Source organism: Dreissena polymorpha, chromosome 3 (genome assembly GCF_020536995.1).
Source record: "Dreissena polymorpha isolate Duluth1 chromosome 3, UMN_Dpol_1.0, whole genome shotgun sequence".
NCBI classification, from domain to species: Eukaryota; Metazoa; Mollusca; class Bivalvia; order Myida; family Dreissenidae; genus Dreissena; species Dreissena polymorpha.
The window spans coordinates 36,256,236-36,279,860 of NC_068357.1; the positions used below are offsets into that span (position 1 = coordinate 36,256,236).

At 34.0% G+C, this 23,625-nt stretch overlaps 2 protein-coding genes across 3 annotated transcripts; both read left to right on the forward strand.

The window, feature by feature from the left end:
• Nucleotides 1–635: 635 nt before the first annotated feature.
• LOC127873688 (uncharacterized) lies at nt 636–3,367 on the forward strand. The gene is made up of 3 exons (XM_052417620.1): nt 636–898; nt 2,140–2,283; nt 2,589–3,367. Exons 1-3 carry the CDS (start codon nt 847–849, stop codon nt 2,801–2,803), a joined length of 411 nt encoding a protein of 136 aa, XP_052273580.1. The 5' UTR covers nt 636–846; the 3' UTR covers nt 2,804–3,367.
• Nucleotides 3,368–13,957: 10,590 nt separating this feature from the next.
• Nucleotides 13,958–22,131, forward strand: LOC127873687 (uncharacterized). Of its 2 annotated transcripts, XR_008046331.1 has the most exons (4): nt 13,961–14,223; nt 15,567–15,727; nt 16,277–17,528; nt 18,638–22,131. XR_008046331.1 is itself a non-coding variant. In XM_052417619.1 (3 exons), the coding sequence occupies exons 2-3, from the start codon at nt 15,643–15,645 to the stop codon at nt 16,915–16,917; spliced, it is 726 nt and encodes a 241-aa protein (XP_052273579.1). In that variant the 5' UTR covers nt 13,958–14,223; nt 15,567–15,642; the 3' UTR covers nt 16,918–17,581. The 2 variants fall into 2 exon arrangements, 1 of the variants encoding a protein (XP_052273579.1); XM_052417619.1 differs by lacking the exon at nt 18,638–22,131 and having other exon boundaries at nt 13,958–14,223; nt 16,277–17,581.
• Nucleotides 22,132–23,625: the final 1,494 nt, after the last annotated feature.

The following is a 23,625-nucleotide window of genomic DNA, read 5'->3' on the forward strand; positions in this document are numbered from 1 at the left end:
TAACACTAGCTTTCGGTAAATATTCGTCGTATAGTTGTGTTTACACACACGCGCACGCGCACCCGCACGCACGCACGCACGCAGGCAGGCACACACACGCTGATGCTGCCCTTGGAATGAGTTATTAATTTCCGTTGGTACAAAGCGCACGTTGCAAATGTAAAGGTTCGGTTTTCTAGTCTAATATTGATGATGGGACATCGTCAACCGTCTTTCAAAATTTACACCCGATCACCGGGATAAAGGTCGTTTGTTTACAGTCGGCGCAGTGCACAACAACGACATATTGGCGTATTTCCTTCACAATTACATATTTATACACATGGACGGAGAGGACCAAGAATAGGATTAATTTTTGCTGAGAAAAAAACAACAGTGATCTGAGCGGGATTCGAAGTAGGGACCTTTCTATACGATTCAGTAAAATTAATGCGATTTCGACCATATGCACTGGTAAATTGAATTGCTTTTCGGTGGACGTATATCTCGCAAGAAAATTGAATATTTCTTATTCAAACAGAACACGTTTTATTATTGTATTATTGCTTGATTTGAGCTGTGTCATTTGTGAGGTGTTAGGGTTGGAGCACCTTTAAAACAGTGAAAAACAGGCCACACTACGAAAGATTTCGTAATGAATCAAGTTTGTTAAGTAACTTAAATACATCACAACGGCAAACACACATAATGGCAAGTGCTTTATAACTATGACAGTGTCGCAAAGATTGTGCGCCCATGCGTTGCGCATGGTGGGTATATAAACTTCGGCGGTCTCATATAATCGAACACTTTCCCGGCATAAATCATTTGGATATTTTTGAAGTCTGAACTTCACAAATCGGAGCAATGTCCTTGAAGATGTTCGTCTTTGTTGTTGCTGCTGTTGTTTACCTTGCAGGTAAGCTCGTTAACTTTAATTGTTTGCAATTTGAATACTCATATTATTTTTTTTGAAAACTTGCTTTTAAGCATACCATGGTTAAGTTCAGAATAAAACACCGCATAACAGCATTAAGATATTGCGGCCAACAATCAATTTTAGGCGGAAAGTGTCGTCCCTGATTTTCCTGTGTGGACCTTTCACACACACGCATCAAAACCCCTTTCCGCATGGCGCGGCTCAACTTGTTGAACTACAGTTTTTGATTTATAGTTATGCTCATATTTGTTTTCATGTGCACAATAGTTTATCATCGCGGTTTTTGCTTTTATAAATGGTTCTTCCTCTGCTATTAAACATATTTAACTTAACGTAATTTTTTAACAATTATTCTTTTTTAACAGTTCATGTCCTTTTATTATGTTTTGTTTATTTTTTTATATATAAAACAAACAACTAAAAAACTAACAAAATAATATTACTATCACTTAAGCACAATTTGTTTTGTACTCAGTGAGTTAGAAGTAACTAACTTTCTAAGCTCTTATTTTACCAAACCCTTGACTATACATGCAAAATCAACGAACGTTTCAATGAATCCACAATATGATATATGTTGTTGAATTAATATATCTATTGTTTTGCCAGCGAATAAATGTTTGCAATGAAAATATATTTTGCTTGTGCCAATGCTTCAATTATTGCAGTGACAAATGCTCGATTTTCTCGCATAGTCTTAATGTAAAAACAATTGGGAAATGCATGTGAATATTGAGTCGTAACGTTGCAACATTGTTTTTAAAGACATTCCTTTTCAAAGTACTAATGAGCAAACGCCCCGCGTATTAAACAATAACTTTCACATACATACTTTTTGATATTTAATGAATATGAAAAATATAATTTGATATATCATTGCCGTACAACTATTCCTACCCATTCTGTGTTATATGGCTGAACGACGCCGTTAATTATGAATCGGTCGGCAATAAACAAAATGCGTAAAAAAACACACACTTGGAGCCCGTCCAAATTAGATCTATTCAAATGTGGTCAGAGAAAACGAAAACAACTTCAATTGTTTGTCATAGAAAAGAGATGTTTATATGTGGTAGAGGAGGAGGAGGAGGAGGAGGAGGAGGAGGAGGAGGAGGAGGAGGAGTTGGAGGAGGATGGTGATGAGGATAATGAGGATAATGATAATCATGATAATTGTGATTAACAGTTCAATATCTTTATATTCTAAATATTTTTCTTAGGAGTTAGCGACGCCCTTAAATGTCACGTGTGCGTCGGAACAGGAGGCGATGCCTGCAGCGACGGCTCCTTTGATGCCAATGCCTCTCTGGTAAGCAGCGAAGACGGATGCGGCGGCTCTTGTGTCACAGTGACGGCCTCATCTGGTAAATGCACATATATTATTTCGTTATTTAATGTTTGTCATGCGCTTAAACATAAGATTACATCTTTTATGTTGTTTTTCTATGAAATGTGTGTACCAAAATCTGGTAGGTTGAAAAATAATGCTTATGCAAGAATATTTTGAAACATATTAATTAGGTTTGTGTATACTCGTTTTTAATGTTTTAATGTTTCACTACGACTACTGATCATCATCATAAATCTCACTATTTTAAAGAAAAGACATCTAATTCTAACGCAATCAACACACTAACTACCGGTGAACTTTTTTGTTTTGTTGATTTAGTCGTCACTAGGGCCTGTTATCCGTCCAGTATGGCAAGCGGATGTACTACCGCAACTTTAATTGGGGTCGAAACAAAAACCTGCTACTGCGACACAGACCTATGTAACGCCGGAACAGCTGCCAGTAGCCAAAATGGCGCAGAACGTGCTGGCGTTTCCATGATATCGGCTAGTATACTCGCCGGGTTAACACTCGTTGCTAGGTCGTTTATGTAAACTTTCTAGTAACAACAACTTTTACGATCGACGGTACCATTCGTTTCGCAGTTAAATATATGGTTTTCGTTAAATGCATATACGTAGCATCTTTGTTATTCTTTTTGTATTTAAGAAACAGTCTTGGGTTTAAAGTTACTTACGAAATAATATGTAATCTCAAATGTTCAATTGCATAAATCTTTTGCGTTTTATACAGAACATTCTGCTTATTACTTATAATTTATTCGGTATGTGAAAACTTATTGTTTGTTTTCTATACGTGAAAAATATCCCTAAAAACAAAAGCGCCGTACTGCAATTACCTTGTGTGACAATGCAATATGAATTGTAATTAACATTTAATAACTACGAGCTCTACAGAACATTATTTTGAACTGTTAGACAGAACCATTGAAAACAGACTTCTCATTCTTGACACGATACTTAGTTCAACGACATTTCCTTTATCATTATATTGTACATGTTTTTAATTTATCAGTTTTAATCAGTTATTTGTAAACTTATGCATGTATGCTATATGTTGATATGTTTAGTATTAGCTGTATGTAAACTTGTTCCCCGATTTGTTTTGTTGAGCTTAAGCCTCCGAAAAATGACGGAACAAATATGAGATTTTGTTTATGTTATTTAGGGTTAGATTATAGCTTAAAAAGTGTAAGAACATGGCCTTAAATTAGCGAAATGAGCCACCATCGACGCTGAAACCGCTGATAAAAGTACTACACAAGAAAAATGTATAAACATGTACTACTATTACATACAGGATACGTTGGAGGTCGTAATGCTCATATGGGCAAATAACCACATGCAGGTTACTTACTTTGGGCTCCAATGTGACCCAGAGAAAAAAATCCCCGACTACCGCGTCGCCATACCAACAAGCTCATATAGTATAAGTACTTCTTATACCTGACCCTACTACAAACAATTCCGTATGTTCTTAAAGTTGGAGATGGATTCACGTACTCAATTCTATATTTAGACATTATGAATCTATTTTCATATGAAATAAGTTTATATCACGTTTATATCTGTATCTATCAACTGCTTAGGATTAATATAGCATTTGGCACCCTTTGCACTAACAGTGTATATGTCGTGGTTAAACAAATTATTGTAACAAGTAATCTTATGTTTATACTACCACACTGAGCAAAACTCTGTTCGTTATCATCCAGATTATGAATATTATATAATAAAAGTAATAGCAAATAATAAGCATTTGCTGTTATGGAAACATCGCCAATATGGCGTCTATAAACAATGTTTAGTTGTAGATTTTTATAAAATCTACTTTTGCAAAGAATCAGACTAGCAACAGAAGCAGTATGCCTCTAGGACCATTTGGTGAAGTCGTGGATACGACCGGTACCCTGGAGGCGCTGGGTATCGATGAAGGCTATATCAATATATATTTAAAATCCCAGACACGTGTTTTTACTTTTATTATATATATATATATATATATATATATATATATATATATATATATATATATATATATATATATATATATATATATATATATATATATATATATATATATATATATATATATATAATACGGGAGCGCCGACAAAATATTACATGCACACAGTCTGACGTTTTTAATCCTTATTAAAATTATTCAAATAATTTCAAATAATATGCAATATTATTTGCAGACTTATATCAAAACAATGTTATTTAAACCCCTATTTTGCCGCGCAAAATCGCAAGGTAAATGTTTGCCTTCACAAAGTTTCACGATATTACAGCCCTAAAACACTCGAAATTCTTCTGCAAGAAACAAGACAATTATTTATCCGTTAAAAGTATTTAAAGTAGCGTACCCCATTAATAACTACAGATACACAGTATTGTATCTCAAAATCAAATACGACGAGATTTAATTTGTTAAAAAAAATTACTGAGTATGCAAAAAGTTAGCAAATAATGTTAGGGACATATTTATTCGAATAATGGCATATATGAACAAGTTGTGGAACTAGGATAATGTAATACAAATCTCGTTCCCATCCACGTTTTAAGGCAATTGTTAACAGATTTTGGTATTTTTTTCGAATGCCATAAGATATGAATGTTTACAAATCTTAAATGATTTTAATATACATAACTTATTTTAATAGAAAAAAAATTGAACACAATACAATTAACGACATCGGTATCCGAACCCGTGTCGTCACGATCCGTAAGCCGATGGGCTACTACTTCGCTACGCAACCTTTCATGGCCTGAAACGAAACATAATATAGAGATAATACACGTTGTCGAGGGCATGATCATCTCCGGGCGCTCGAAAAATCCGTTCCTGCCCGAGTGCGCAGCACGAGGGCAGGAACGGATTTTAAGAGCGCCCGCAGATGATCATGTCCGAGAAAATGTGTATTTTCGCTATAATTGCATAAACAAATCACACATTCGAAAATAAATTAAAATAACATTGAAAAAAAAATGTTTTGTTTATTCGACATCGACAAAATAATTCGATTATTTCAATACAGTTCAATGTTGTGTTTTACATATGCCTCACTCGGTCATCATCCGAAATGACGAGGCTTTACCTTCGGATAGGCAGTTTTCGATTTAAAATGTCTTTAAAAAGTGGATTAATGAAAAGTTGAAATGCAGCCGCGCAAAGTAAGAAATGAGGAATTAATCTCGAATTTACAGCAGGAACGTTGAAGGTACATAAACACTTACATTTACATCATAGTCTTTTGAAAGTGTTGAGTAAATAACCTTAACTTCATTGACGTTGCCAATAAAAATAAGCTCTTGTCAAGAGAGTGCAGATGGTATAATTTGAAAAGTGGATTGAAATAGTCATTATCCTTGCATGCATGAGGAAACTTGTGCTTATTCAGTTCCCTATTTATGCTTGTAAAGTCGTCGAAGGCTGGAGAAGGGAAGTAACTGCGCGTGGACCAGATTATGGATATGAAAAACACATAACAGGGCTTGAACGGCACGTGAATCGCCTTGTTAATACACGATTTCTCCCGTTCCAGCCCTCCTTTTGCCAAGTTTCTGCACCCCGCCAGAGGGCATTATAGATAGAGTTTCTGCAATAATACCTATTATAAACGTTATCTAGCTTTTGCCAATAACAGAACTGTTTTTCAACCAAAAATGGTCATAGAAAAATACACTAAAATGGTCTTAGACAAATTGTTGGAAGAATATCTTCGAAAAAATGTTCATTAGTTGAAAATTGTCAGAATAAGTAAATTCTGCATTAATTATCTTATCTATTGCATCTACCAACATCCAATATCCGGGTATTTTGTATCCCTTGGGAAACAATCGCCTGACTGCGAGACGTTTTTCTGATTTTCGGTTTACAAAAGTAAAAACTGACACTAGATGTCAAGGAAAGTATATATAATACAACATTCAACATAATTGAGCCGCGTTCTAGACAACTTAGCTTAATGCATGAGCTTAAATTGCCATCCCATATTAGCATGTACAGTTAACAGGCTTATCAGTGACGACACTTTTAGATTTTATGGATCTTTGCGTTTAAAGAAAGTCTCTCCTTAACCCATTTATGCCTAGCGTCTAGAAAAAAAGGCATTGGCAAACAGCGTAGACACAGATGAGACGCTGCATGAAGCGGCGTCTCATCAGGGTCTGCGCTGTTTGCTTAAAGTAATTTCTGTAAGAAATATTCTAAATATAGAAATAAGTATACTAGACATCCCTAATTTTGGAATTAAATTGGTCCAATTTACAAGAACGGGAGAGTCCACTAGGCATAAATGGGTTAACGAAACTCCGGTTAAGGCGGAACGTGTCGTCCAAGATTAATCACTGCAAAGCATTGGGGATTTCTACCTGATTACAGGCTAGCCGACATTAACACTTAAATGGGGCAATAATCACTTACATATGAACGCGTTAACAAATAACAAGTTAATTGCAAAACATGCATACATTCTCCCGAAATGACATTCACGGGCCACCGGAACATTACTTTGGGAAAGGTGGGTATGGAAACATATTTCGTGGTTAAAAGAAGCTTTAAGGCTTACCTCACCACACATCATTGACAAGACTACAAAACCTTGCATTATAGAGTACAAAACCAGATCGTCGTAAGGCAGTAACATAGCATTGTTTAATACCCGATTACATATTATATTGAATGTAAACACATACTACTCATAATCGATATAATCAAAAGTATCTACTCACCTAATTATCAGCTTTTATACACACGAACGCGACCTCGAAACTTATAACTATTATTAATGAGTTGTTTATGACACAGAACTGTGTTCTGGACGTTTTCTGAAATCGAATGCTTAGCACAACCTCATTCCTACACCAGTTAAGTTGGTTGTAATATTTTAAGATGTTGAAGTTCATTTGCTATCAATCTAGTAAACACAAAATGACACAATGGTCACGGAATTGATGTATATTTGTTTTTATATATAAATTTATATAATTTATAAAATATAATAAATATAAATGTGTTGCAATATTGCATTCACTTACATAAAAAACATGACCAAATATTTGGCATCTCATTGTCCACATAAAAAGTGACTTTGGGCAGACCTATTCGCCGAAAAATTTGTAAGTGCTCGGCACACATACATATATTTTTGACATAATTTGTGATTCCATTCGTAAAATTAATTTGATCGTCTGATCGATCACACTATGTTTATTTTATGCAGCATATACGCATTGAAGTATATTTGTATTTCAAATCAAACAAACTTTAAATACAGTCAAACCGAGCTTCGTATCGTGTTTTCGCCTCATGGTCTCTAGCGAAAGCGTGTAGTTCACTTCCTTTACAACCAGACCATGTTTTATAACGGCTACCAAAGACCATTTACCATTAGGCGGCATAACAACAATCCTTCCTATAAGTTCGCTGCCATCCTCTGCAGTTGTTTATTTGGGATCTGTCTTTTCAGACTTATAAATTTCCGACAAAACTGGAATCCTTCTATGCTTATTTGCTTTTTTCACATTGTCTATATCTTCTATTCTTGTAACAGCCGATAGTCTATCGGTTTCTTTAACAAGAATTTCACCTTTTGTGATCATCTTATCAAACACTTCGTTGCAATAAGTGATGCCATTCAGATTGAATCTAAGACCAACAGGATCAATAGCCTTTTTGAATATACGTGTACATGTACGCGCAACTGCAAATCCATATGAGAAGCGTGCAATACGCTCAGTAATTTGCGATTGATTCTTGCAAAAAAGCACCGCTCCTTTCAGAACAGCACGTCATGGGTCTGGCGGCACTATTACCCGCAGGCCTGTGATTTTATTTTGAATCATATTCTGGGTGTATTTAGAATTGGATAACCCACCAACACGAATTGCGGTATTAATGATACCAACGTTATCGTCATTACGAAGCTTTTGAATGAATTTGATTATTCCATTTATTGCTGGCTCAAATAATTGTTGCATCAATTCTGAATGAATGACTAATTTGTCCCCTTTAAAGTCAACTTTGCCGGTAAACTGTTTCAATGCATCTTTTTAAAATTTTGTCTGCGTCTGCATTAGCCGTGTTTTTAATAGCCTTTTTTTATTTCTCGCATCTGTATTCGTTCCCATGTGTGAGATTGTTCAAGTTCAAAGTTTCTCTTCTTTTGGTTGAAAGAGGCTCGAATGTCATTTATGGAAGCTTTGTCTTTGCGCAACGTTAACATGACGTTTGGTCCATAAACATCTTCTAGAAACTGCCAGAAAGCCCGATCGACTTGTATTCCGCCATAAGCATCTCCGTCCGATCTTCAAATCTCTCTCAAATTGTTGTCTTCAATAACTTCGTGTACAGCGATATCAGCTGTTCCCCCTTCGTGGTCACATGTAAAATATAAATATTTCATTGCATGGTTTGTACCTGGTTTTTCACATAACGGTAATGACTTTTTGACAGTTTTCCATTAAATTGCACGGTGTGTACAATTTGTTTCGCTTTGATTTATGCAAAAGATATTGGGCACAGATGCTAGAATATATTTGTGACATAATCTATATATCCCTCTCTTTAAATGTTACATTGCGCTTATGGGACTAAATTAATATGTTATTTGTATATACACGATCATGTTAAATTACGTAATACAATTATTAAGAAACATATTTGATTTGACTATTTAAAATCGCAAAACATTTTAATTATCAGCAATTACTAAATAAAAAAGTTATGTTTATTGTTATATACGCAAAACATTTTAAACATTAGCAATTACTGTACTAAAAAAAACTATGTAATTTGTTATATACGAATTTTGACAAGCATATATTTGCTAAATAACTTTGTATATAGGGTTCTTCTACTTCAATTCTTATTGTCATTGTTATTTTTAAGATTGTCACGTGTCAAGTAATTGACTTCTTTAGATAGATGTTTAAAGCCCCAGTCAATTTAAAGTAATTTCATGCATTTGAGCCGCACTTTGTGGAAAGGGGGTTTTATGCATGTGCGTAAAGTGTCGTCCTTTCGAGACTTTCCGACTAAACTGGATTTATGCTAAAAAGATACTTTCTTTAAAAGTACAGCAGAATGTGCTGTCCCTGATTAGCCTGTGCGGACTGCACATGTTTATTTGGGACGAAACTTTACGCACATGCATTAAACCCTCTTTCACAGAGCACGGCAAATCCGCTCATATCACATGAAATAACATGTATTTTACTAACATTTTTTTGGGAGTACAATATGCGGTAATTTATGCTTTTTTATATTCTTTGGTACAAATGGAATATATAATTTACTGTATTTTTATAGACCAAAGATTAATTAATCGATTTACTTCAGGGTCCTAATTAGTTAAAGACTCTTTAAGTGAAAGAATTACAACCCCATGAACAGTAACCATGTTTAGTATTGTTTTGTGGTCGGAAACGTTTCCAATACAAAGTATTTCTCCACAATATGTTTTCTTAAGTATAAGTGAAATGGCGCTTTTACATACATTGGAAACTTTACACATACATAAATCGTTCCGTTTGACAACAATTCATGTTTTAGTAAGAGAAATAATAAGTCAAACAAAGATGTTGACGGTATTGCAAGCAATTCAGCAGTCCACTACAGAAGCGAGAAAATCCATCAATTGAAACGTGTGCATTACCTTAGTTGTGCACTATGTTTATAAATTTCCACAGCTGTAGTTAGACTAATGCTTATTTTCTAACAACAATGAACATACATATGACCTCAAGTAAAAGTAAACACTACGTTAACAAGATCAAAAAGGATTTGTAGTTTGTAACTTTTATATTTTATACTTTAAATTCATGTGTACACATAATGACATAGGTGGGTAGGTAGGTAGGTATTTAGGTAGGTAGGTAGGTATTTAGGTAGGTATTTAGGTAGGAAGGTAGGTAGGTAGGTAGGTAGGTAGGTAGGTAGGTAGGAAGGCAGGTAGGTAGGTAGGTAGGTAGTTAGGTAGGTAGGTAGGTAGGTAGGTAGGTAGGTAGGTAGGTAGGTAGGTAGGTAGGTAGGTAGGTAGGTAGGTAGGTAGGTAGGTAGGCAGGCAGGCAGGCAGGCAGGCAGGCAGGCAGGCAGGCAGGCAGGCAGGCAGGCAGGCAGGCAGGCAGGCAGGCAGGCAGGCAGGCAGGCAGGCAGGCAGGCAGACAGGCAGGCAGGCATACAGGCAGGTAGGCAGGCAGGCAGGCAGGCAGGCAGGCAGGCAGGCAGGCATACAGGCAGGTAGGCAGGCAGGCAGGCAGGTAGGTAGGCAGGTTGGCAGGTAGGCAGGTTGGCAGGTAGGCAGGTAGGTAGGTACTATTCTAAATTAATAGAATATAACCTGTGCGCAGTTCTCAGAGATGTTTCAACATTTTTTGGTAACAAAATATCATAGAAACGGTGTTTTTCGGCAGCATTTTAATGGAGAGCTAATCGATTCACTTAGTTGTTTATACCATTGTGTAAAACGCTTCACATATCCAATAATAATTAAACGTTGACAGAGAGAAATATTGTACGCAATACTGATGATCATACTAAAGTATATGAATGTAATGCATTGCATGCAAATAATATGTAAATATGAGAATATAAGTTATCATAACAGAAACAAGTGCCTGTAAAGAATATTGAACTGCTACGAAGAAACAGAATAGTCAATGATATCATTTCGTTTTACAATTGCAAAATATATACATTTGGATACTTTAAGTTTGCCATACTGAGTTGACATTACAAACCATATAGTTGAAAGAAGTAAACTTTTACAGCTTTATGATGTGTTTATACCATATATCACTATATAATAGTCAAAATTGAGCCTGAAAATCCGTTTCAATCATTAAAGTTTTGCCATATGAATACCATGATGTTACTATAATTAAATCGTTCTCTTTCTATTTTTACATTATTCAAACACAATCGGAATGTACTTAATGTTTCCTATGTATTTCATTATTAACAACAACGCATACCACCAAATACTATTACACTTTTTGTAAGCAACACAAACACCTGCACTGCTGGATCAAATGAAAAACCAGAGCGCTTTTGACTTGGTTTCAATTCGTATTGCGATGTAGCACACCAGTTAATCGATATCATACTATAGTAAGTTTGTAAATACCGCGTATAACCGATATAGCTGTATATCATTGCATCCGTATAAATTACGTAGAAGAATGTGAAAATAATTGAACTATTTTGACAACATTTGACTAGTCTAAGAAATAATGCCGGTCGTATATTGTTTTCGAAACACATCAACAACATTTTCATGAAGTGTAGGACAAAATAAATACAATATAATATATGTATATATATTGCAACAGCCAGCCTCAGTTTGTGTGACCATTACACACTCATTGTTTCAGTCTCAGGACACGTTCGCCTTTGAAGTGAAGTTAAATGAAGTTCACATTATTAATTGCATGCGTGCAGGTCACATTATTAATTGCATGCGTGCATGTGTTAACATATTTATCAATGGATGTTTGTTTTGCAAAAAATATAGGGCGATGCAGAGAATTTCTTTGTACGATATTCATGATTGAAGAAGTTTTTAATGTAACGCTTTTTACACTATTGATCAAGTGCAGATGCCAGATTTTACTGAATCGCAATTTGCAACGTTGAACCCGTTATATAAAAGCAATAGCATATCCAACGCGAATTCATTTGTTTAGAAATTCTAATAAAACTTTGCGAATGTGGGTGTTGATACGAATTCAAAATGAGCAATGAACTTGCAAAGTATGCGGTTGTGATAGATGAAACGGTTTCATGTTTTGCTGTCATATGCATTCAGAAGAAGATGAGTGCATGTTTTCAACTGACAAATATGATATATTGGTACATGCAGTTATGCGCCTTCGATTGCCTTATTTTCATTAATTGTGGAACAACTTGCGGTATTTTTGCATATGATTTGTATGGTCATCCGCGGAGTTCTTTCTGAAATACCTGTTAACTCTGCCTTGTTCTTCTTGAATGATTGGAGCTTTTATGAGTACATTCGTTTACCGACACTGGGTGTCATATAGCTGAGAGTTTGATTATTGCAAGTGTCCCGTATAATAATATTGTGTAAGTAAGTCATTGAGAATATGTGAAAGATTAATAATGCTCACAGGGATCGAAAACAAAATAATACACATCTAGGAATTCAACCCAATGAATACTGTTACATATGTATCCTTAATATGAGAAGTATAAGAAATAAAAAAAAAACGGTTTTTATACCAATTTTGTGTTGAAAAGTCCCACTAGCAATACTAAGTGTGTGTATTATTATGTCTGTTTTTAAAGATTTATCACGAAGTTATGCATGTCACTTTTCCAGAGTCAACGTACTTTGGCCCCCTGTGACTTCTTTGTGATCACACCTCCTCAATTTCTTTAAATTACAAGTATTTACAATAGGTTTACTGGTACCTCAGTACGTATGCTTTTTCATGTGAAGTTATTATTTCCATTTGTTTGTGAACAACTACGTAAGCGGTATTGAAGATATTACAAAATCACAAACATATTATATTGATGTAGAGTATTTTTACGGAAGTTCAAGAATCATACCTCCTTTCAGTCTATTAAGACACAACTAAACGTTACAACACATGTTTATTTAAATGTATTGAAATACACGAATCTACTATCATAGGTATGTTTCCTGTATATCAAGCTGATATTAACAGCAGCTAATTGCTACCTAGAAATATCCAGTGATGATTGAATCACGCGTGTCACCTATCAGTCACAAGATGCGATTGACACATTTGAGGACACTTCATCCAAGGTCAATAAATTTAAATAAACTCTTGTTTACATCTATTGATCAAAATATGTTTAGTTTTGAAAAATATGGTTTTGTTTTCGCAAATAGCACGATACTAGACATTGTCTGAAAAGTAACGTAACAATCCTTACTGCGAGTTCATGAAAATTGAGTCGTAACGTTATTATGAAGTTTTTCACTGGGTTTTAAATTTTGGGGTCAGCGTGTCATTTGTATACTGCAAATCAATGAAACGATTGAATAACCATGCACAACATTAAATGCTGACTTGGCTAATAGCTTGCAACCTTTATCTGAATATCACATGTTATAGAAAAGGACACCTTGATTTTATCATCCCGCGTTCTATAAATTAAATATCTAAAACACAGATATTATTTGAATTATCTTTTGTTAAGATCAACTCGTCACATGAATGATCGCATGTTGTAAAATCACATCATATGCATATACAGGTTAAATGCTAGGACGTCAACAACACGTGTTTGGGGTTTTATCCGTATTTATCTTGATAAAGTCTATTGACGAGTGTTTACATCATTTATTTATCTCAAACTAAGATAGTTGCAATATAGATTGCCATTTTATCAGCCAAGTTACATATTCAATATAAAGCAATTTTCGGACTATGAGTTTTCATACTGTGCATTGATTGTAGGGCGTATGTGAACAGTACCAATTACAATAAAGTGCCAGTAAATGTCTTAATAAGATCATACGTTTAATCATACCATAGTAAAACACCCAACGATCCTTAAACAATATATGTGAATAAAGAAAGTTCATATACATTATAAGGAGAGAAGTTCTGAATAACCCTGTTAGTATTTCAAACTCAATTAAAAGTCAGTAAACAAGATTGATCACACATAACTTAGAGTCAATAAATATTAGTCTTCAAGTAATGATGTTGCACCTCTAGATTTACAATAAACTATTATAAATTATCTTGAAGTTCAAACAGGGATGTATAATAGAGGGATCCGCAACTCGATTTTAAGCCGAATATGCTGTCGTGCAGTTTTCGCGCATGCGCACTCGTCTGAAGCTGAAAACGAAAATGGTGGATCAGACGACTTTTGTTAGGTTAAAAAATCATCATAATCACCGTTATTAAACGATCATCGAGACCAAATACACATGGTACAATGACAAGTATGTTTTTAAAATCAGTTAAGCATGTATATTTATGTTAGATTATGATGATAAAGTCATAAAATCAGGTTGCAAATAATAGCCTTCGGTAGAGGATAGATCTCAAAATGGCGGAAATGTATGTTAAACAAGCCGACATGTACCAATTTATTCGAATCATCAGGTTTATATTAGATTATAAGGATTATTAAACTTTATATTAACCGATGGGCAATGTATCGTTTTGTGTCGTGGGCATATTTGAAAGGCATATACGATATTAATTATGTTAGTTTTCTGGATTTGAATTTGGGGGGAAAATGGCGGAAATGTATGTTAAACAAGCCGACATGTACCAATTTATTTGAATCGTCAGGTTTATATAAGATTATACTGATTATCAAACTTTATATAAATCGATGGGCAATGTATCGTATTGTGTTGTGGACATATTTGAAAGGCATATACGTTATTAATTATGTTAGTTTTCTGGATTTGAATTCAGGGGAAAATGGCGGAAAAGTATGTTAAACAAGCCGACATGTACCAATGTATTTGAATCATCAGGTTTATATTAGATTATACTGATTATTAAACTTTATATAAACCGATGGACAATGTATCGAATTGTGTCGTGGACATATTTGAAAAGCATATACGATATTAATTCTGTTATTTTTTTTATTGGAATTTGGGGGAAAATGGCAGAATTGCAGGTGAAACAAGAAGTTAATGGCATATTTTCTTGAAGCATCAAGTGTATTTAAACATCTTAAAAATATAAATGGAAGCTGAAAAATTAACTAAACTCATGTTACTGAATTGTTTTTCAAAAAAATTGTGTGTTTCTACCCTTTGATTTTAATGCTATTTAAGTTGGAATGGCGGATTTTTTAAAATCCAATTTCACATTTTACAATAAAATAAAAAGATGTTTACATCTATTTAAACTCCATTTACTACTAGTTTATTCTTTTCGAGTTACATTTTTGGATAGTTTGTTAACGCTTTCATAAGGTAGATGCTGTTTTGGAATATTTTAAACCTAAACCATACCGTCTGCAATAGGTCACAACAGGGATATGTGAACCCTTTAGTATTCAAATTTATGAGACATATTGGCAATCAATTTTATATCTTGACAGTTCATGCGTATCAATGTATACCAATGATCATGTGATCAATGTAAAAATAAAGTGTTTAATATTTAAAAAAAAAGTTAGTTGTTCCTGTACGGATATTGCTCACATGCCAGGAATGTCACGTTATAATGTGCTTACTGATAAATGGCAGTTGCATACTTGCCAATTTTGTTTACGTTGTAATTTCTGCTCTGATAAAATTTATGTTATCTTACATTTCAGGTTGATGTTCACCTAACCATGCAAGTATAACTTTGCAGAGACATCTTCATTGTTGACTACTGGAAGAATATTTAAAATGCCAGCACGAAGGAAGACGAGAGTCGGCCAAAGAAAGAAATACGCTTCTGTTCAGAAGAAATCCAAAGTGTTTAAGATTGAAGGTATGTCTAACATTTTCTAATTTCTGTATTTATTATATATCAAGGGTTTAGTGCAAGACTTTAGTAATTCTTTCTCTTTTTGGAAGTTGATATATCATACCAACTTCTTATGTCAGCGCTTAACATTACTGCATAAACCCAACAACCATAATATCATTCCATACACCAGCAATATAGTTATGGCATTCAAGTAAATCGCTATAAAAACGCATATTAAGATAAAATTGAACAACATGTGGTTCGATCTACAGGGTTTCGGCGTGGGACCAACCCCCCCCCTCCCCTTTAACATCCACCGCCCCCACCACTTAAAACTTCATGTTTTTATTAATAAATATTTATATTTTGTAATTGTTTCATTTAAAAGAGACTTTTTGTGTCTGGTTTTAGTGACTGACCCACTTATAAACGTCCCTTTTAGATAATGCAAGTTTATTATGCAACATCTTGGGCAATAATTAGAAACAATACGGTCACCAATTTTCACATTGATTGATTCTGATACTGTTTTAAGTATAACTTCATTGTGTATGTTTTATTTTCTTACAGACGCTGTCGCAGCAGAATCTGATGCATTCTTTGCAAAGCCACTGGACTTCTTTTTTTCCGATGCGGAGGACATTAATAGCTTAACTGATGTCATTCCTGAGGCGGGACCTGTTGAAGATATCGATATTGGTGGGTTTTCTGCAAATGAATTCATAGTTTGTTTGGATAGACCATACACATACTCACCGGATGTTGTTTTAGAGGACTTTATATTGAGCAAACTGAGAGAAAGCTGTGAGCAGGCTTTAAAAAGTGATAAGAAATTTATGTATATGACTAACTCTTCAAATTTGAAATGTATAGAACTGTATGACAGTGATGAGCACTGGGAAACGCCCAGAGTTAAGACATGCATAAGTGTAGATAAAGACCTGGCAATAAAAATCATGGTGCAATGCAAGTCTTTACCTGACAGTCACACAATTTATAGAAGAATTGGAAGCTCATGCTATTCTATCAAGTCTATTCAAAAAGTGTTTGACATTATCAGTGACTATCACATTTGTGAAGGAAACAATGATGCAGAGCTTCAAGATCTCATTCCGGTTGGATCTTTTATGGATATAACCAAAGGTAACAAGTATCAAGGTTACCGTGACTCTTTTTTTCAACCAGTCAACGATAAGATCAAAGAGATGTGACTTGTTTGTACAAAGGAAAATTAGTCGCTGTTGTGTTTGTCAAACTTACCGTCGAACACTTCGCAAAGTTTTGAATCGAAAAAAGTTCTCCTAAAGTTTCTACACCCAAGAAGGATTGGACTAAATGTAAAACTTCCAACAAGAACTTAACAGAACATCAAAAATTTTATAAAATTAAACAACTGAAAGACATTACCTCCCAGTTGCAATTGGAAAATGCCCGTTTAAGACGTGAAATTACTAAAAAAATTAGAAGTGAAGGTGTCTGCTTGTCGGAAAAAGAAGTAAAGACTTATCTGAACTGATGCAAAGTTGTGAATGGGACGTTAAAAAGAGTCACCCGGATGAATCTTCATATCAGCGTTTGTTCTGGGAAGAACAATTCAAGTATTCTCAACTAAACGACAATCGGGGCATGCGCTGGCACCCATCAATTATAAAATGGTGCATTTATTAAAAAAGTACAAGTGCTACAACATACGACACTTTGAGGAATTCCGGTTTTGTTAAACTACCCTCCGAGCGAACTCTGTTTGACTACACAAATGCTAATGCTTAAGAAGTAGGGTTCCTTGAGGGCAACATTGACATGCTTATAGATGAAACGGAAGGTAAATATAGTTTTAATTTCTAAGTATTTAAAATATTATTCCCAGTTGATTTTTCCCCCAATTCAAAGACCAAAATAACTATTATAATTTATTTTTATTATTTACACATATTCTATCTTAACTACTTCTGTTTCATAGCAGTATATGAGACCATTTATGAATTTGAGTATAATCAGGAATATTTTGGGTCTGAATAAAACAAAACACTGAAAAAAAAACAGACATCCAAACTCTGGTGCTCATGTTCACTTACTTGTATATAAAAAGTTCTGGTTTAGTTAGTGTATAGTTCCCCCGAGTCATACAGCTAATCAAATAAATGGAACACTAGGGAAACACTGAATAGTCTTCAATTTGGTAAATGGTTGTGTGAACAATGTACTTGGGTAAATCATTTTTAATTAATCATAATTATTTATATAATTACTTTCAAGCTGCACTCCTCCAGATGAGTAAATAAAAAAAATGAAACTAAACGTAAGAAAAATATGTGTCGCATTCTGAGAAACTGGACAAAATGCATGTGCGAAAAGTGTCGTCAAAGATTAGCCTGTGCAGTCCGCACAGGCTAATCAGGGATGACACTTTTGGCCTGAACTGAACCTAAAGCTAAATTTTCGCATCACTTAAACGAAAAATTTCATAAAAGCGGAAAGTGTCTGCGGACTGCACAGGCTAATCTGGGACGACACTTTACGCACATGCACTATGCCCAGTTTTCTCCGAACACAACACATAATATATCTGCATGTTAACAAATGTGTAAATATGCCGATCTTATCAGACGTTTTATATGCCTTTTGTATAATATGACAGAAAGTACTGATTGTATCAACATAATTCTACCCCGTTACTAAATGAGTAAGGCATATTTTATGATATTTTAACTTGATATGCCGTTTTCTGATACTTCATTAACAAAGAAGGAAACTAATCGCTGATATCTGTTGTTGTTTTTAATAAAAATAAGTGCTTTAAGATTGTTAGATCACTTTTCGTTTATATATTTATCCTTTTTTTTTACTGTATTGCCCTAAATCTGGAGGAGTGCAGCTTTAAATTACATATTAATATTATATAAATTTAACTTTCCAATAATTGTCTTTGAGGCTACACAGATCACCAAAGGATAGTTGGGTTGCTTCAGGATGAAGTAAAATAAAAGAATGACCTCGCTTATGACAGACATACTGGTGAACTCATAGAATTTGTGAATCTTGGCTCAATCAATAAAAATTTGAACGATCTGAAAAATGAATGTGACAGTTTAGCGAAATATGTGTTGGTTGTGATGGTACGTGGTATATCGTCAAATTTGAAATTGCCACTCGCTCATTTTGCAACTCACGGAGTAACTTCCGACCAGTTATTTTGCATATAATGGGAAGCAGTTGAGGTATGTAAAGTGGATGTTGGTCTAAAAGTGCTCTTCATCACAAGTGATGGGGCATCACCAAACAGGCGTTTTATTCGTCTTCATGGAGGCGGAAATGGCACTGTGTACAAAAGTAATAATGTATTTTCCCATGAACCTAGAGAGATATTCTTTATCAGTGATGTATCCCACCTTATAAAAACTACAAAAAATTGCTTTTCGAATTCAAATTCTCATCGCAATAGTCGCAAAATGTGGAAAGACGGTCATGATATATCATGGATGCAGATTATCAACCTGTATAAGGATCATTGTTGTGGCCTTTACAGACTTTGTCCAAAACTGACACAAGAACACATCGATATTACTTCATTTGGTGCAATGAAAGTTAAACTAGCGACTCAAGTCCTTTCATCTACTGTTGCCCATGCTTTAGAGCTAAATTATGATGATCGTGTGACAGAAACTGTAAAATTTATTAGACACATGAATAAATTTTTCGATTGTCTAAATAACAGGCATCTTGGTGAAGCCAATCGGACTCGCAATGAAAATTTGAGAGAATACAGAGATGTAAATGACAGTAGATTGCTATATTTGAAACAAGAGTTTCTAGAATACTTTGAAGATTGGAAAAGAAGTGTGGAAAATAGACGGGGTACATTCACTAAAGGTCAGATGAATGGAATGATGCTCAGCTTCCAAACATTAGACGGGTTTAACATCACCGTGAATTCCGTGATAGATTGTGTCAAGTTTTGTTTAAACCAAGGAATGGAATTTGTTTTGACTGAAAAATTTAACCAAGACACAATCGAACAACACTTTGGAATCCATCGAGCTAGTTTGGGCAGCAATACAAATCCACGGTTGTATGACTTTAACAATTCCATGGTTAAAATCCGTACTGCAGGAAGCCAAGCAATAGAACCTTTTCGTGGAAATACGAAGCGAAGAATAGAACTTGCTCCATTAGATGACTTGCCACTTCGGAAAAGAGTAAAACATATGAAATAGAAGGCCAACTTAACTGCTTGCAAAACTTTTATTTGACTGTATCACTGTAAAGTAAAGGGAAATGCTATTGTATTGTTGTTCTGAAATAAATATATAGATAAAATGACATTTGGAAATACAACTTGAAATCTACATCATTTCTTCCTACAATCAATTTATTTAATATTGATGACAGTAATATGATAATGATAGGGTTGTGATTAATAGAAAAAGCATTTTTTATTAATTTCGGATAAAGATTGTTTTATGTTGTGTACTAGGTGTACTAATTTATTACTATTACATCATGTACAGCAGCATACCCTCAGATTTATCAGTATAAAGAAGTTTATGAACATTTAAAAAAAAAATCAAAATAATTAACAAATTCTGAAGCAAATCAAGTTTATTCAATCTTAAATCACTTGTCAACAGCACTTTTTATAACAACCATACAATAAGTCAAAATATCATAAGATCTTGTTTGCAGTTACTCTCTACATGTATATGTAACTAGATAGAAATGAAATTATAATAATAAAATTTGTAAATTCTTTCAAGGTATAGCAAAATGTCTAAACAATTTAATTTACATAAAATATGTATGTTAGTAAATATAATTTCACTACATTAAGTATTTATCTCAAAAACTACATTTAAGAGTTCTATACTCATCTGATGGTGTGCAGCTTTGAGAACAGTATAATTTAATTTTGATTTAACTAATATTATTGAGAACTTATTCTTGTTTCCACAATATTTGTCTTACATGTTTCTTTCGGTAAGACAAATATATGACACATGGATTAATATTGTTAAGTTAAGTACAGATGTTAGTGATAGCAGTAACTTGTTCTTTCATACTGGATATCATCAAGTAGGATTTTTCAAGTCTTGTCAAAGTCATTCTATTTATCAGAGTTTTTTTGTCATGAAGCACTTTTCTCAATGATTTGGTAGCATCTTTTTTGTCCCCTATGAGTTGTCTACGTTTAAGTTTTGCCACTGCAGGACCACGAACATTCAAAAATATTGTAATACATTATTCAATGGGATATTTGTTCATTTAGAAGTTTTTCTGAGTAGAACTTGACCATATGATCTTCCATGATAATTTCTTTAGCACTAATGAAGGAGTCCTTGCTTATTTCACATTCATTCACATTTCTTCGGAGACAAATTTCACATTCCCGCATGAATAAGAAGAAATCATCACTCGGGACTACAAGTTTGCCACGACTAATGGTTGTTGTCCAACATGAATATTTAACTATGAAAGTCTTTTCTGAGTCATTACAGTTTTTTTATAAGACTGGTGATGGCTTCTGTGTCTATTGCATGGGTCTTCTTCTTCAACTGGTACAATACATACCCGCTAATATGAAGAATCACAGACTGTTCAGTATCATTCAAAGGTGTTGTAATGCCTTTTTTATAAGGTATTTTGTACATAGATGCCCTATTTTCTATTAGATCTGTTAGCAACTGACGGTGTAAAACTGCAATGAACGGTCTAGTAGGAATTGATCTCACAGCATCTTTACATATTTTTGATATTTGATCTATAGAATCCTCCATATACATGAGTTCATGGAATTTCTGTAGAGTGATTCACTAGTACTACTTTCACTTGAAGCTGCCGAGTTGAAAACCTAATGATACCTAGGTTCAAGATAACTAGCTAGTTGTCTAAGAACATCTTCACTTTCTTGAATTTTTGTGATGATATCTATTATATTTCATCCATTAACTGAGCGTTTCATGTTCCGAAACTTGTTTTTACTTACATTCTCCAGAGATTGAGAGAAGACACATGAGAATGTGTTTGAAAACTGTGTACTGTCAAGATTGAAAGGTTCAGCTTTGTCTGTGTTAGTGTTCCCTTTTCGATATGCAGATACTGAAATGAAATAAAAAATTGTATATAAATTTTGTAAATAGGGGATATGGAAAACGGAACTGATATGTTTCTCACTTTAACCGATATAAGTGAATATTAATGAGATATGTATATTTTTGAAAATGCTTCAAGCTATATTGTATTCTGGAGTGAAATAAGTTTTGAGTTTTGTATTGTGACAAACTGTATTTTCAGCTTGACTTGTATAAAGTTTACAGAATTAGAAGTATTATTCATCATTTTGCAAACAAGTTCTTGTTCAAATTGTTGTTTTCGCAAAATTCGATAGATATTGAATTGATGTAAAATTCTAATATGGATATTAAATTGATGTGAAGTATTTGCTCTTTATTATTCCTTATTAGTCTGAATACCACCAGGAAACTTGGTAATTTTCAGTACTGGTAAAAAGTGCCTTCGAGAAAAGAGGCATAAACTGCACGTGTTATAAAAAGAAAATGACATATAGATATGCCAGACAGTATAGCAGTGATTGAATTTTAACTTTAATTCAAGATAAGCAATTTCAGATGGAAGTTGTGACTTGGTAATTATACAATGTATGCCTCTTTAATTGTGACTCCAGTACTGGTTGACTCAAGGAAGCAGACTTACTTTTATTTTGATACCAGCCCTGGTTGACCCTATGAAGCAGACTAAGCTGTTAGGACAATAGTTTTTGGTATGGTCTTACCTTTTATATTCTGCTTCCCATGCTTTGTGCGAAGATGGCCACGCATCCCAGAAATCGAAGCATAAGACCTGTCACACTCATCACATTGATACAATTTTTTCTTAGGTGTCTCTGTATCATTTTTCTCTGTATTGCTACTAGACTTGATAGATTTAGATTTTGGTTCCTTTTCCACCGCAAAGTCACTATCACTAAAATCGTATTCACTTGCTTTAAAATCAGCTAATATCTCTTCAAGATTCTCAATATCTGAGAAATTAACAAAATCATCTTTACTGTATGCCATAATGAACAACACTGTGATTGTACATAAAAACATATGAAACTATGATATAGGGTACATTAACAAGATAATTGTTATTGTTTGATTTTTAATTGCAATACCGAAAATGGAAACAGCGTGAAAACAGTCAACGTAGGAACAATTTAAAGGACGCATGCTATTTATCATGATAATTGATTAAACCATTTTCTAAATTTGTGGCAAAGATCTATTGTGATTGTACTTGTTTGTCAAATAAAGGGACTCATCAAAGGTCGAAATGTGAAAAAGTGCTTTATGGGTGTTGGATGTGTGACAATTTTCTTTTGAGAATATTCTTGTACCGATTGAATGATGGAGGCTAAAGACTTGTTATTACAGTAGACCGCACGTGTATGTTTTGTATAAGTCAATATTATTAAAAAAAATTAAAATTGTAATTGATATTATTTATATATAAACAATTTATTTAATAAACGTCTATTGAGAATAGTTTTAAGCAACTGATGGGAAATTACAGATGCAGTATCTGACGCGGTTGAGAACACAGAAAAAATCGGTATCGCGATTTCCGTATTTTTTTTCATCTGTTTTCTAATTAAATTACTTAATATAAACAATCAATCTCCAAGCTTTTCGAACGATGGTAACTTCTTTAATATTTAATTAAAAGCGGTTATAATTTGGTGATCTAAAATTGAATATCGCGTCTCGCAGCCGCTTAAATCGACCGCGGCTGCCAGTAAAACTTTTGATTTTAACTCGACGCAATAACTTGGATAGTTCAAATAAACAATCAAACATAACACAGAAAAAACCTCAATCTATAAGCTTTCTAATGAATTTTACTTGTCAAATTTCTGACTAAAA